The sequence below is a fragment of the Pogona vitticeps genome, chromosome 4 (genome assembly GCF_051106095.1).
Source record: "Pogona vitticeps strain Pit_001003342236 chromosome 4, PviZW2.1, whole genome shotgun sequence".
In the NCBI taxonomy this organism is placed as follows: Eukaryota; Metazoa; Chordata; class Lepidosauria; order Squamata; family Agamidae; genus Pogona; species Pogona vitticeps.
This window is the reverse complement of record NC_135786.1, coordinates 15,790,515-15,804,464: the sequence shown is the minus strand read 5'-3', so window position 1 is coordinate 15,804,464 and position 13,950 is coordinate 15,790,515. Positions and strand designations below refer to the sequence as shown.

General features: G+C 46.4%; 1 protein-coding gene across 2 annotated transcripts in view; it reads right to left on the bottom strand.

Annotated features, from left to right (window-relative positions):
- Nucleotides 1-6,674, bottom strand: part of PMEPA1 (prostate transmembrane protein, androgen induced 1) — an 86,605-nt gene extending 79,931 nt beyond the window's left edge. Inside the window, exon 1 of one of the 2 annotated variants that reach the window (XM_020797470.3) lies at nucleotides 6,398-6,674. In XM_020797470.3, coding sequence (XP_020653129.1) covers nucleotides 6,398-6,500 — 103 coding nt within the window. In that variant the 5' untranslated portion in view covers nucleotides 6,501-6,674. The remainder of the gene's footprint in view (nucleotides 1-6,397) is intronic. The other variant, XM_078392153.1, reaches the window with a different exon arrangement.
- Between the last annotated feature and the right edge of the window lie 7,276 nt (nucleotides 6,675-13,950).

Below are 13,950 nucleotides of genomic sequence, written 5' to 3'. Positions count from 1 at the left end.
CTAAACTGAATTGCATATGGTTGTTGTGGGTTTTTTTGGGCTCTTTGGCCACGTTCTGAAGGTTGTTCTTCCTAACATTTTGCCCGTCTTTGTGGCCGGCATCTTCAGAGGACAGGAGTAGCACTCTGCTACTCCTGTCCTCTGAAGATGCCGGCCGCAGAGACTGGTGAAACATTAGGAAGAACAACCTTCAGAACACAGCCAAAGAGCCCGAAAAACCCACAACAACCATGAATTGCACATATTAATTTAAATCAGTTACTTGGCTGCAGGAATCTACTAAGGAATCACCTTAGCTACTCGAAGTCATACTTCACAAGACAAATATCTGCACCAAAATGATGAGAATGATCACGATGGGTTTAGCTTGGCCATTCCACCTTGGACATCACAGTACAGTGTAAAAGGTATACAGAAGGATCGCCTATTACCAACTGCCTTAAATGTTCAAGTTCCCCAACCATCAGCCCCAAATGCCTCACATGGAGTTGTGAATCCATAACCTTTTGTTACAAGACTCTGATCATCTGAGGCATTACTGTGAGTTATAGTAGGAATAAACAGAAGGAATAAATTGCAAAGGATTTACACCTCTAGTTTTTTTCATTTACACAGACGCACACCTACCTTCTTCCGGAAACATGACTCCCCTAAGGTTGAAACAAACTGCTCTAGGTTAAGAAACTATGAACCCTGAACAAACAAACAAAGTCAATGACAAAAATCCTGAAGGAACTCGATGGGCAGAATTAAACGTTTTGAGGAAGCACAGTAGGTTAATGAAGGATGTAGCCTTACTCTGCTGATCTGGATGATTTGTTATTTACAAATCCAGCCAACAGTGCGAACTGCGTTGACCTCATTTCACTTTGTCTGACTGATTAGGACAACATCAGAGATGTCTGCCTGCCGCAGAAAGCATCATCACAATGCATGGTTGCTAGGACGGGTCAAAGTACTTGCTCGTCTCTACAGTAGTCAAGACTTTGAACTTGAAAAGAGGAGGAGGAAAAGAGGCAGGAAAGAGCTTCTTTGTAACCCTGACCTAGGAGCACAGCACAGAAATTGGGCACTCCCTCTCTCTACAGGTGCTGATTTGAAATAAGCAATCCCCTAAGTCAACCAGACATGAACCTAAGTGTGGGTTCACAATGAGACACATATGTACATTGAGACAGTAACCTTTTAAAAACAAATTTCTCCTTGCAGCATTATCTCGTTGGTTTCCAGAACTGAATAAAATTAGCATCTTGATCAAACTGAAATACATTTGCTGCTTCTTATGTTTATTATATGTTTATATTCATCACTCTCAGGGTACACAAAGTCAAAATATGGCTCAGTCACTACTTAACACACATCAGTTCTTAACTTTATAAAACACAAAATCATGAGGGATTTATACAGTGGGTTTTCTACAACTCTTAGAAGAGGGTTTTTAACAACTCTTAGTGATTGTGGAAAAGAAATAAGGGTGTGAAATTAGTTCACATTGATTAAGCCAGAGGGTACATACAAATACTTAGACTAAAAATTAAGTTGAAGGAAATATTTTCAGCTGTTTATATTACTAAAACATACATAAATCCTCCATCAAGAGAGCTATAGCATTCCATAAGGACTGAAATACTGGTTTGGAGAAGTACTAAAATTCTTTAGATGCAAAAATGTTCCAATGTTTTAAGTGTGCTTCTTCTCAAAATCTATACCAGTGATTCAAAAAGTGGATACTGAAACAGGAAAAAGTGATGCTTTGAGACACCAACCAAATTCAATGGAGTCTGCCGAAAAGTATCTGCATAAGATGGAATGTCTAACTAAGAAATAAGATCCAATGGCCAAAATCCTGTTGTCTAGCTACCTCTGCATAACTCAGAGCTGTACAAGCATTTGCAAAATTTGCACCAAGGTGGAAGTTAGACTCAGTAAGTGGTTTCATGGGCAGAGGTGAGTAACTACTTGCACTATCAGTTGTGCAATGAGACACACAATGCAAACTCCCTTGGAGAAACTCCCTGTGAACTTCCAGAAGCATAACTTTACACTAGCCTAAGTGCAATAGGATTACAGCCACTGACTTTCACTGTTTACCTCCATGCATAGGTGTGCAATATCTGAACAGATGTTGTCCGGTTCTTTGTATCAGTTTCCTCAATAAAGATTAATACACCCCCTATAGAAAGCAAAATGATTTTTTCTTAACCCATAAAATTCCTCCACTGAATAACATTATCATCAAGACCTATCTTCATAGTGCCAATGGATTATTTGAAGAGAACTAACTATTCCGAAACAGGAAATTTTTGCTATGTCTTTCTTCTCTAAAAGAAAGTTGAGAACATTCTTTGATCTTTCTTGTCAAATTAATTTCTATAGTCATGCAATGCCTTGAAATTTTTTTAAAAATTGAATTACATTAGCTCCTTGCTTGTGGGCTGGTTTTGGGAACTCCTTTCAGGAACAGCCATTGAAACATACTAGCTTGTTTTTGGAGGGTGCAGTGCGGGGGGAGAGACACACAAATCTTAAAGTAAAACTTGAATCCAAGTTTCAGACAAGATGCAGAGAAACATGTCACATAAACCAGTTCATGGTGGCAGATTTCTTAGAAATGAGGCAATTGCTCTGGAAGGTTACAGTGAAAGAATTCTCAAATGTAATCAGTCACACTCTCCAGTTACTATTAGCGTCTAAATAGTCTGTGTACTGCTGTAGGATATGTCTGGGAAGCCAGGGGTGGTACAGATGCATATGTACTCTGTTGGCATTTCCAGTCAGTGGTTCCACTGCTTTCCATTTTCGTATAATGGAGGAAACAAACTCCACTTTGGGATGAATATAGCCTTTATTAACTTGTGCCATATGATAATATGCTTTGATACAAGAGACTTGAGCAGTAAGATTTAAGCATTTTTTTTAAAAAATGGGGCTTATTTTCAAGCATATAATACATATGCACTGCAGCCTACTTAGATTTTGCCAATACCCTCCCTGGAAATTTAAATAAATTAATAAATCAGCCTCTCTATATATTTCTATTTTATTTTTTAAAATTCAAGTACCTATGAAATAGCTGGATTTCTAAACTGCCCAAATATCCAAAGAAATCTGGCTTTTTAAACAGATAGTTGTTTCTACCCTTTAAATTTCAATCAGAGCTAAACAGCAAATATAAAATTAGACATCTGTTTTGTGGGGGTTCAGTTCCTCCAAAGACTTAAAAAATGAAACTATATCAAAATTAATTTCCTAAAAATACCTCCCTTGCATTTCACTTTGGTCCTAACTAACTAAAGAATGCATCTGTTATATATTGCAGTTAGTACTAATCCTAACCTTGCAGGTCAAATTCCCCTGAGGATCACTTCATCAAGAGTGAGAAATGAAGTCTCTTTGGAAGAGGAGGCAACTAAATTAACAAGGCTGGCTCTGTGTCAGCCAAAACATCATTATGGCTGATTAGCTTGGAGGAAGGGACTGAAAATAAAGGTGATGAATTTGAAAATAAAAGAAACAAAAATATGGAGAGAAGGACTGGAGGAAGGAAGATGAACATTTGGCATTTCATTACACAGTAGACAGAAGCCGCATGCATATTTTTATTAGCAGAGAAAATACTGTCATGTGTAGGGGATTCTCTGGCAGATAAATATTCCAAAGCTACAGCCAAAACAGTTTAAAGATCAGAGTGAAATATAGGGAAGGGGGAAGACAAATTATTTTAATTGCTGCAATATTTAGAGAGATAATTACATTTGCCATGGACATTGATTTCTAATTTGCAGATTTTAAAGAAGAAATAATTTGACACCTCTTTCTTCAAAAGGGGGCGAGGGGGAGAGGAGACTTCCCCATAGTCATTATGAGACCTGCTGTGTCTGGCAGTCTAGTGAAATAGCAGCTATATCAAGGGCATTGGCACACTAAGAATTAAGGAGAATGTAGCTGAGCATGGCTTGTATCCTTCACACAGGTTCTGTGTTTAAAATATCAGGCACTGTATTTGTAAAGAACGGGAGGGGTGGTGTCGGTGGAGGTATCCCTCAGCCAAACCCATCAAAACTGGGCAACTATTTAAAATATTCCAGGCCTGGTTATCTCCCCATGCTTTTGCTGGGAGTTCAGAATAGGGCATTTCTTGTGCATAATATTACAGAGTGGCAAGGAAAGAACAGAGTGTGACTTTATTTTGCTGCATACCGTGCAATGCTATCTTGACATGTCTACTCGGAAATGTTCCAGTTCAATGGGACGAACTGTCGGATATGCAGATACAGGTCTGCAGCTTTCGTACTTGAAATCATTGCTCCCACCCCACCCTTATAAAGCGTCTTTCCCATACACACGCGCCACTAAAATACTGTTTCGGAATTCCAGATTTACTTGCTTTGCAGACTCAGACACACAGGCAGAGAGAGAAAAACAGTCAACTTTGTCTGACTTGGCCTTTCGGAAGGCTAGACAGAGCTGTAATCTACTTCTCAGACCTAGTGATTACTATTTATAGCCACAAATTCTCCTTCGCTGGACATAACATTTGCATTCTCAACACACACAGACACACACAAACACAGGACTCTTTGGGGAGACATTTAATTGCTAAATGATTTTTCTCTTATTCCATGGTGGCAGGAGGTGCCTTAAAGAGCCCCCCCCCCTTTTCCAATAATTTCCCCAAATCCCCAAGCCGTCTGAAACTGTTTGGAGCCGGAGAGGTGCAATGAGGCCAGAAACCCCTTCTCCCTTTGAGCTGAGCTGGACTGGACCCTCTGGGTCCAGAATCCTGCTCCTCAGAACGCTCAGCTGGTTTCCCTTGGGAAACTTACAGGCAGCAGCGCATCCCAGCCCTCTTTGCCCTAATATCCCAGCAACCCAGTATTTAAGGTGGGCTGCCCCTAACCCTGGAGGCTCTCCATAGTTGAAAGGACAGACCTAGCCTGCATGAAATTTGTTTTCCTCCCAGAAAAAGCGGTGCCAAGGTGAGGAGGAAGGGTAGGAATAAGCAGGGCGGGAAGGAAGAATTGAGGGCTTACGGGGGGGGGGGGGGGAAGAGACCTTGGAGGAAGATCGGATCGGAAAGGAGAGGACCCTACTTGCACCAGATTGCAGCGAGGCAATAAACGGAGGCAGCGCTCATAAAACAGGAGAGAAAGAGAAGAGAGAGAGAGAGAGAGAGAGAGAGAGAGAGAGAGAGAGTGTCTCGTTTGGGGGGGGGGGGAGAGGAAGGGCTCCCGGGGTTGCTCGCTGGATTCTCCAATAGAGCATGTGCTTTAAATAGCCCGAGCAGGCTGTTCCACCGTCTGGCTTAGGGAAAGAGACAAAGCTCCTACGGGCGATCGCCGCCTCCCGGCTCCCTCCGCCCCGGGTTCTTCCGTCCTCCTCCCCCCCCCCCCGCCCCGGCCTCCTCTGCAAGACGGGGAAACCCAACCGCATCGGGTAAAAAAGAAAAAGGCCGGGAACGGGGGGGGTGGGGTCCCGAGGCGCCGCTTCCCAGCGCGTCGTTCCCCCGTTCGTTTCCCGAGCTGGCCCGATCGATCTAATGACTTCTTTTTTTTTCCCCGCGTCATCCTCTCGCCTCCTCTCCACCACAACCCCCCCCCCCCCGATCGTCTGCCCCACCAGCCAAAGCCCCGCACGGTCCCCGCGTCCCGCCCCGCCCGCCAAACCGAAAAAAAGGGCAACGTGCCTACGACCGGGGAGGGGGGGAGAGGAAAGCGTCTGTTCCGAGTTGAAGTTCAGATCTTGTTGGTGCCAAGGATTTTGGGGGAAAGGGCGGTGGAGGGGGGGGAGAGAGAAAGGATGGCAATCGCAAACGAGGGTTACAATTGGGGATCACAACTGCGGGCCGAGGCGGAAAAGGGAGAGAAAGGTCGGCAGCCTCGGGTTTTTCACAGGAGAAAACTGAAGGGAGGGAAGGGGAGAAAATATGCAAATAGCTTTTTTTTCTCCCTCTTTTGCACACAGAAATAACTTTTCCGAAAATCTGTGCGTGCGTGAACTTTTGGGCACCGATCCCTCCCCACCAAGTGAGGAGACAGAACAAGCCAAACAAGAATCTTGGACCCCGATTTCAAGAACCACTTTTGGGGCGCCCTTTCCGCCTCTCTCTACCCCCCCCCCCACTTTCTTGGACGTGTTCATATCGGGAAGAGGGAAACGGGGTCCCGTCCCTCCCCCCCCCCAACCCCGTTCAGAGAAACTCTTGCGCCGAACGATCTCCGCAAGGGAAGCCCCGAAAGCTGACGAGGGATGGAAACCACCACCACCACCACCCCGCCCGAAACCCCTCTCAACGGCCGAGAGGAAAGAGGGCTTGCAGAGGAGAAAGGAGCGAGAAGGGAGGCAGATGGTTCGATGTCCAGAAAAGAGAGAAGAAAACTCCGAAAGTAGTACTCACTGATCTCCATACTCTGGAACAAAGACCGCTTGCAGTTGCATGTACAGGAGACATTGGGCTGGTTGGCTCCGCTTGTGCTGTTGAGACCCATCAAGTTATACATTTAAGAAAAAAAAAAGGAAAAGGAAAAGAAACAAAGGACGGGAAGACCTTGGAGGAGGTCTCCGGGCTGCATAAAGCCAGGCTCTTCTTTTTACCGGCGGCGGCGGCGGCGGCGGGGTGTTGGGTGAGCGGGCTGGGAGGCGGAGAGAGGGAGGGGGGGGGAAGAGAGATCACCGAGCAGAAACACCCGAGACGATCGGGAGCGATCCGGGAGAGCGGGTCGGGAGCCGCTTTTGTGGAAGGGAGGGGGAAAAAAACGCCTCCCCAAAAAATGCACCGGGTGGGAGTTGGGGGTGGGGTGGGGTGGGGGGGTCGTCGGTCGCTTCCTCTACCGATCTCGGCAAATCAAAGTGGCGGCCTGGGCTCGGAGGTTTCCCGTGTGACCCCCCATTCCGTCGCCCCCTCCCTCCGCCAGCTCTCGAAGTTGGTGCCCCGAGCCGGGTGGGAAAAGGGGACTTGGCGACTTTGTTTCTGCCTCGGTCTCCCTTCTTGCTCTCAATCCCGCCCGCCCGCTCGCTCGCTCGCTCCTTTCCTCGCCCGCCTGTCCAGGCAAGATCTTCGGAACTCCCTCCCACCTTCCCCTCCTCCTTTTTCTCTCCTCCCTCCCTCCCGCCTCGCCTCTCCCCCCGCCCCTCCTTCCCTCCCGTCCTTTGCTCCTCATTCAAGTCCAAGGAGATTCAGTTTCATCTGGGAACGGGAGGAGGAGGAGGAGGTGGAGGCTGGGGGGGGGCAGACAGACGGGGGTGACGTCAGCGCTAGACTGGAACTGCCCTTTCCAAGGGGAGGGGCGGGGAGGGGAGGCGGGCCAGCGGGCGCAAGGAGTCTGTGTAAGTCTAGAGAAGAGGCGGGGCGGAGCCAGGGAAGGGGGCGGGGCCATAGCCGGCCCTCCTGTCCCAATCACCGGAGGCCATCCTTTGAGCTCCTCTCCCCCCCCCCCACTGGGGGATTTTGGTCCAGCCTCTTAAAAGATGCTGCTGGCCCAGAAGGTGGTTTTGGTGGATTTTTTGGTTTGGTGCAAAAGTTGGGGGGGGCGGGGGAGGAAAGAGAAGAATTGAGATCTGTAAAGCAGGGAATAGAAAGGGGGGGGGGAAATAATCCCGTGCGAGACTGGGAAGAACCGACAGAGGGAGATTGCGGGTGTCTCACTGTGCTTGATCTCTAGTAGTACCATTCATGCAGGGCAGGCAACAGCCCCCCCCCGGGACTCCCCGAGGAACTCAGCAAAAGAAGGAGCCACCACCACCACCACCACCACCACCCGAGCACTGAAAGGCTCGCCCTTAAATCGCATCCGCTCCCGAAGCGTTTGCTCCGCCTTCGAGAGGAGGAAGCGCGGTGGCGGTGGTGGTGATGGTGCCGTCTTGGGAGGCGAGGGTCTTCGGATCACCGGCGACCTTCTCTGGCTCCTTCCTCGGCGGCGGCGGGAGCCCTCCGGAGCGATCCCTTCCCACGACCATCAGCAGACACGCACATGTCCGCGTGGGAAAGGAGGGAAGGGAAGAACCCCGGGGGAGGGGGCTTGGTTTGGGCGACCCGCTTCCTGGGGCGGCTCAACTGGCGGATGTAGCGATCCTGGCCCCTGACCCAGCCCAGAGGCAGCTCCCAGGAGGCTTGAGGTCCTTTGAGACTGACAAGGGTGATTTGCTGCCACAAGCTCTCATCCCGCTTCATGGGGGTGGGCAACGGGCTCCCCACCCCCTCCCCGCCTCATCTCCGTGCCCTTGTAGCAATAGGCAGGCAGGTCCACAGAACTGGGCAGGAACCTTCCCCCATTGCTACTGACCATCTGTATTGGCTTACTCTTATCAATGCCGCCAACCCCCGCTGTGGACCAAAGGGCTCTGAACTCTCAACGTCAAGGTATCCAAGGTATGTATTTATAGCCTAGAATCAACCCTAGTCCGGCTGATGTCGTGTTTAGCAACCGCGAACTCCATCAGCCCCAACCAGCAGAACCGACTATGGCAGACCAAAACACCCGAAGAGGTTCCGTGTTTCTCGCCCCTGAGGTCTCAGGAAGCACATTTCTGTCTCTGAGTATCTTAAAGGGACACATTCCCTAATCCATAGTATTGCGCTGTCACAATGCACATAAAATGGACAGAGTTTCAAGAACCCAGTACACGTTGTGAAATCCATTTTCCTAAAGCTATCCGTGTAGGGCCATTCACGTAAGCGAATTTACTAGCTGGTAATTGTTTGTATCAACAGCACTGCTAATTCTACAACACCTTGCAATACCTATCATTGCAAATAGCACATATAGGTGAGAACTATGAGCTCATGGGAAGAGGGCTATACCATCTTAACCTTTTTTCGGTCCTGTTTTAGAGCCATTTGACCACACATTGTTAAATGGAAGGAGGTGGCAGGTAGGCAAGGATGCTCCAATTCTGACTTGCACTGCCATGGTGCTCATGGCTAGTTTTTTTAATGCACACATTAATGACCGTCCCCACACTTACATCCCAAGGAAAGACCAAAAATGTAGGCAGTTGTGCTGACCTATACTGTATTTATTTTTCTATGTGCAGGATACATTTATGTACACAATCCCCAGCCCAAGATTTTCCAGGAATTGTTCCCACTAGCATCATGAAGAAACACTTATATCTCAAAGTCAACAAACTACAGTATTTCCAGCCGTTTCTCTCCAGCTGTTGTGAGAATCACAACTAAACTCAGTGGACATCAGCAAAGGGTGGGAGGGTGAAGGGGTGAAAGGGGCAGCAAATGCCATTCCCCCTACTAATTATGGGGAGCTAGAAAAGGCAACAAAAAGTGACGATTTAGTTAATTTTGAATACTGAAAAAATACATGATTTTTTAAAAAATTGTTCCTATGATTATAACTGACTACTTCTAGGCTTGTAATAAGAATATAATCATTACATGCCATCAAGATGATTCCAATCTATGGCATCCATTTTCAAGGTTTTCTAAGTATAGAGGGTTCAGAAGTGGTTTACTAACCCCTTCTTTTGGGAGTTGTTTGGGATCATTACCTTGCCCAAGACTACACAAGGCAAAATTGGAAATAAATGTATTCATTTATTTATTGGATTTCTACCCCACCCATCTAGACCAAAGATCTACTCTGGAGGGGTTTAGAAATTTAAAAACAATAAAACCAATAAACATATAATATAGATCCAAGGTGGCAAAAGTATAAGAAATTAGATACGGCAGGAGGGAAAGTCTGACCAAATAGTCAGGTTTTAAGTTTATTCCTGAAAGCACCCAGAGAGGGAGCCAGGCGGATCTCCACTGGCAAGTTGTTCCAGAGGCGAAGACCTCCCTCGGTGTTAGGCCCCTCATCTGCCTGGCCTGACTGGAACGAGCGACTCTGGCAGAACTGGGTGGGAAAAGGCGCTCTGTCAGATATCGAGGCCCTAAACCGTTTAGGGCTTTATATGTAACTATAAGAACTTTGAAATCAATGCGGAAACGAATGGGCAGCCAATGCAAAGCGGCCAGAGTGGGGGAAATATGATGGTACCTTTTCACCCCAGTAAGAAGTCTGGTCGCCGCATTCGGTACCATCTGAAGTTTCCGCATCAGTCTCAAAGGCAGCCCCACGTAGAGCGCATTACAGAAATCAAACTCCCAGCTCGGCTGCTCCAACTCACTGAGCTATCCAGCCTTGGAGCTTTTAGTAGTAGCTAGTTATTATTAGAAGTGACTTTCTAGTTTTAGATATGAGACAAAAGGATAGTGGAATTAAAAACAAGATCAAGTAAGGGCCAGATAGGACAAAACAGTTCAAGTAAGGCACCTGCTGGAAGGGCTGTCAGCATCGTAGTTGAGGAAGGCCAAAGGATAGATGGAGGGTCTCCGGAAAGACAGTGAAATCACTCTCTTTATCTCTCCCTCTACTTTGCAGCCAGATGCTCTTGCTCTGTCAAGCCACATGTTTCAGTTGTTATAAAAGTGCACACTTAAGCTCTTCAATACAGCAGCCTTCTAACAGTTGACTCTCTAGTGAGAACTGGTGGAAATAAAATGTAAACATACCATCTACACATTCAGGGGATGAGGTTACCAGGGTCATCCTGCAATGCAAAATTCCTGTCTATCAGGGCATTTACTGGAATTTCTTACATAAGAAGAGTCCCGCTGATTCAGGCCAAGGACCTGTCTAGTCCAGCTTCCTGTATCTCACAGTGGCCCCACCAGGTGCCTCTGGGAGCACACGAGACAAGTAGATACCTGTCTCCTGATACCACTCCCCTGCATCTGGCATTTTGAGGTACGTTCCTTTGAAGCCTGGAGATTATAGATCCCCATCATGACTTGCAACCTTCGATGAATTTTTCCTCCGGAAATCTGTCCAATCTCCTTTTAAAGGCATTTAGGTCAGATGGCATCACCACATCCTGTGTCAAGAAGTTCCACAGACTAACAACATACTGGGAAAAGAAATATTTTACTTTGTCTGTTCTCCCTCTCGAAACACTCGATTGGCGTGGATATCCCCTGGTTTTAGCATTGTGTGAGAGGGAAAAGAACTTCTCACTATCCACTTTATCCATGCCTTGCATAATTTTATACATCTCAATCATGTCCCCCCTCAGGCGCCTTTTCTCTAGACTAAAGAGCCCCAAACACTGCAACCTTTGGGACTTCTTCTAAGATATATTTGCCTTGCAAGAGACCTGCATGCAAGGCATTGAGCTCCGCTGGTATACTATCTCATATGGAATCTCATGGAATAATTCAGCATATATACAAGCTTTAGGAAAGTATTGGATTTTAAGTTAATAAGTGTTTTATTTTAGCCACCCTGAAATTTGGGCAGCAACAAGGAGACTCATATTTTGGCTTCTTGTATAAATCAGCTGCGTCAGCATCACCTTTGGATGTATCCTTATTCAATCTGGATCTTGCCTTATTTATAGCACAGGCATCCTTCAGTCTTGAGAGACTATGGTAACATGCTCTGAATCGAGGAGTGTTCTCTCCAGAGCATGAAGCCCGGGTAAGGTAATATGGAGGATAGGCTGTTACCCAAGCAGCAGATCCCCTCTCTCCACATTGCTGAAATGGTCCAATGGAAAGGCAAGAGCCAATACAACTGGTTCCAATGACATCGCAGGAGTTGCCAGAACACCACGAACTGCCTCCGGGACAAGAACTGCCTTCAGGACTCCAGCTCCGGATTTTGCCTCTAGGTTAACTCCTGAAGCCTTTTCCATCAGTGGATATAGCCACAAGGCAGTGGAGGTTTGAAATCGGAGTTTTTCTTCTCCTAGATGAGGGCTGCCTTCCATGGCTGACGAGCCCCACCTACCCGGCCTGCTCTTTAATACTTATTTATACTGCTATTTCTACAGGGCAGGTAAATTTGTCCCAAAAGCCTTTTCATGCTTAAGGACTAGAGACGCTTCATAGATTACGTAAGGCGAGGTGGTCTCTTTTGCTGGCCATTTTGAATTATTTAATACTGCAAAACGAATTGCACAGATTTCCAAAAGGATCTTTCCAGACTAAGGAATGGCATGAAAAATTCAGCATAATATAAAGTGATGCATCCTGGGCAAAAAATAAATAATAAATAAATCCCAACTTAATTATCCATTGATAGCGGGGGAAAGCCAGCAAGCAGCAACTGATCAAGAAAAAGATCTAACTGGCTGCATTGGAAAACTCAGTAAAAATGTTGACAAAGGTTGTGGCTACTAGTGCAGAAAGTAGATGGTGGGGTGTGAAGGACAGGATGCTAGTGCGCCGTCCTCAAACAAGAGTACACAGGAGGAGACGTATGGATGTGCAGAGGGAGTGCTGATAGAGATAGAGGAAGAAGAAGGGAGGGAGAAGAAGGCATTAGAAGTATCTTTAGCAGAAGATAAAGGGGAGGAGCAAGATTTGATAGTGTGGGAGGAGGTTTTAAAAGAATGGGATGATGCGCAGGAGTTTAGAGTGGAAACGGACCAGACAGAGAGAATGAGAGATTGCACAGTTCAAACGGATGAAAGGGAGATAATTTCTGATAAGGTCTATGATCTATCAAAGGAATTCCGCAACCTGAAAACTGGTGGAGGATGGCTCCCAGATCCAGGCATTCTGAAACAAGAAGGTAAGGGGGTTAGACCACTAGAATGGACGGTGGTGGTCTACCCCCGCAACTGAGGTGGAGGGAGAAAGGTTATTTGTCCCAGTATTATTTGAACCTGGGGCAGAGGGAGCCGTCTTTCAACAATCCAACTCTCAAAGGGGACTGGGTGAGACATCCCTGTTGCAGGACAGTACGTGTGGTAAGGAGTACCCCCTTGAGTGTGAAAACAGATTGGGAGCGTTTTGGCCTGGCCCCGATGTAAGGAGCGACTTGTTCACGTAGGATACTAAGATCCGTAGTTATAAGACTTTACCTGAGTTGAGTTGCTTTGATCTGTTTAATTTAGTTGATGCTGAAGTTAATATGAATAAAGCTGAACCTGTTCAATTTTTAAAATCGTCTCTGGCTCTCACTCCTGCCAAAAAGAGGGAACCGCCACCAGTTTTTGAAGAACCCGATCACATGGGGGGAGGGGATTTCAATGCTATAATTTTAAAGGGAATCAGAATTAAACTGCCAATATCTTTCTGCCCCTATGGAGATCCATTGTGTGACCACATGTAGAATGTATTGTTCAGATTATCACATGTGGAAAATGATACTGTGGAGCTGGAAAGGTTGCAGGAAAGAAACAACCAAAATGATCGGTGGAAAAGCAACTCCCAATGAGAACAAGTTATAGTATGGGGGGGGGGTTGTTTGTCTTAGAAAAAGGGAAACTAAAGGTGTTGTGTCTCATGACAGATACTGGCTCCAGTCCCAGAGACTGGATGCCTCCATATATAAAGTGTAGGTGCTATAGGTTATTGATTAGCAACTCTGTAAACCGAATCCTGGACTTGATGGCCGTTTGCTATGATCCAGCGTGGTTCATCTTATATTCTTATTGCTGCATGTACATCTTAAATGAAGGGACGTGGTAGCACTGTGGGTTAAACCACAGAAGCCTCTGTGTGCTGCAAGGTCAGAAGACCAGCAGTCGTAAGATCGAATCCACGTGACGGAGTGAGCTCCCATCGCTTGTCCCAGCTCCTGCCAACCTAGCAGTTCGAAAGCATGTAAATGCAAGTAGATAAACAGGTACCACCTCGGTGGGAAGATCATGGCATTCTGTATCTAGTCACGCTGGCTCCTTGATTTATATATAGGGAGTGGAGTCAAGTGCATTCTTGCAGTCATGCACCTATATTTTTTCCGTGTATAAGACTATACTTTTGTCTAAAATCTTTAGACTAAAAATTGAGGGTCGTCTTATACACGGAAATCAGGTGAGGCAAGAACAAAAAGAAGTGGAAGGAAAAGCAGGGATCAAAGAGATTCTGCAGGGCTTTGATTCCTTTCTCCCTAAGTCTCACTTAGATTTCTTACTTTTGGGTTAGAAAAGTGGAGGGCATCT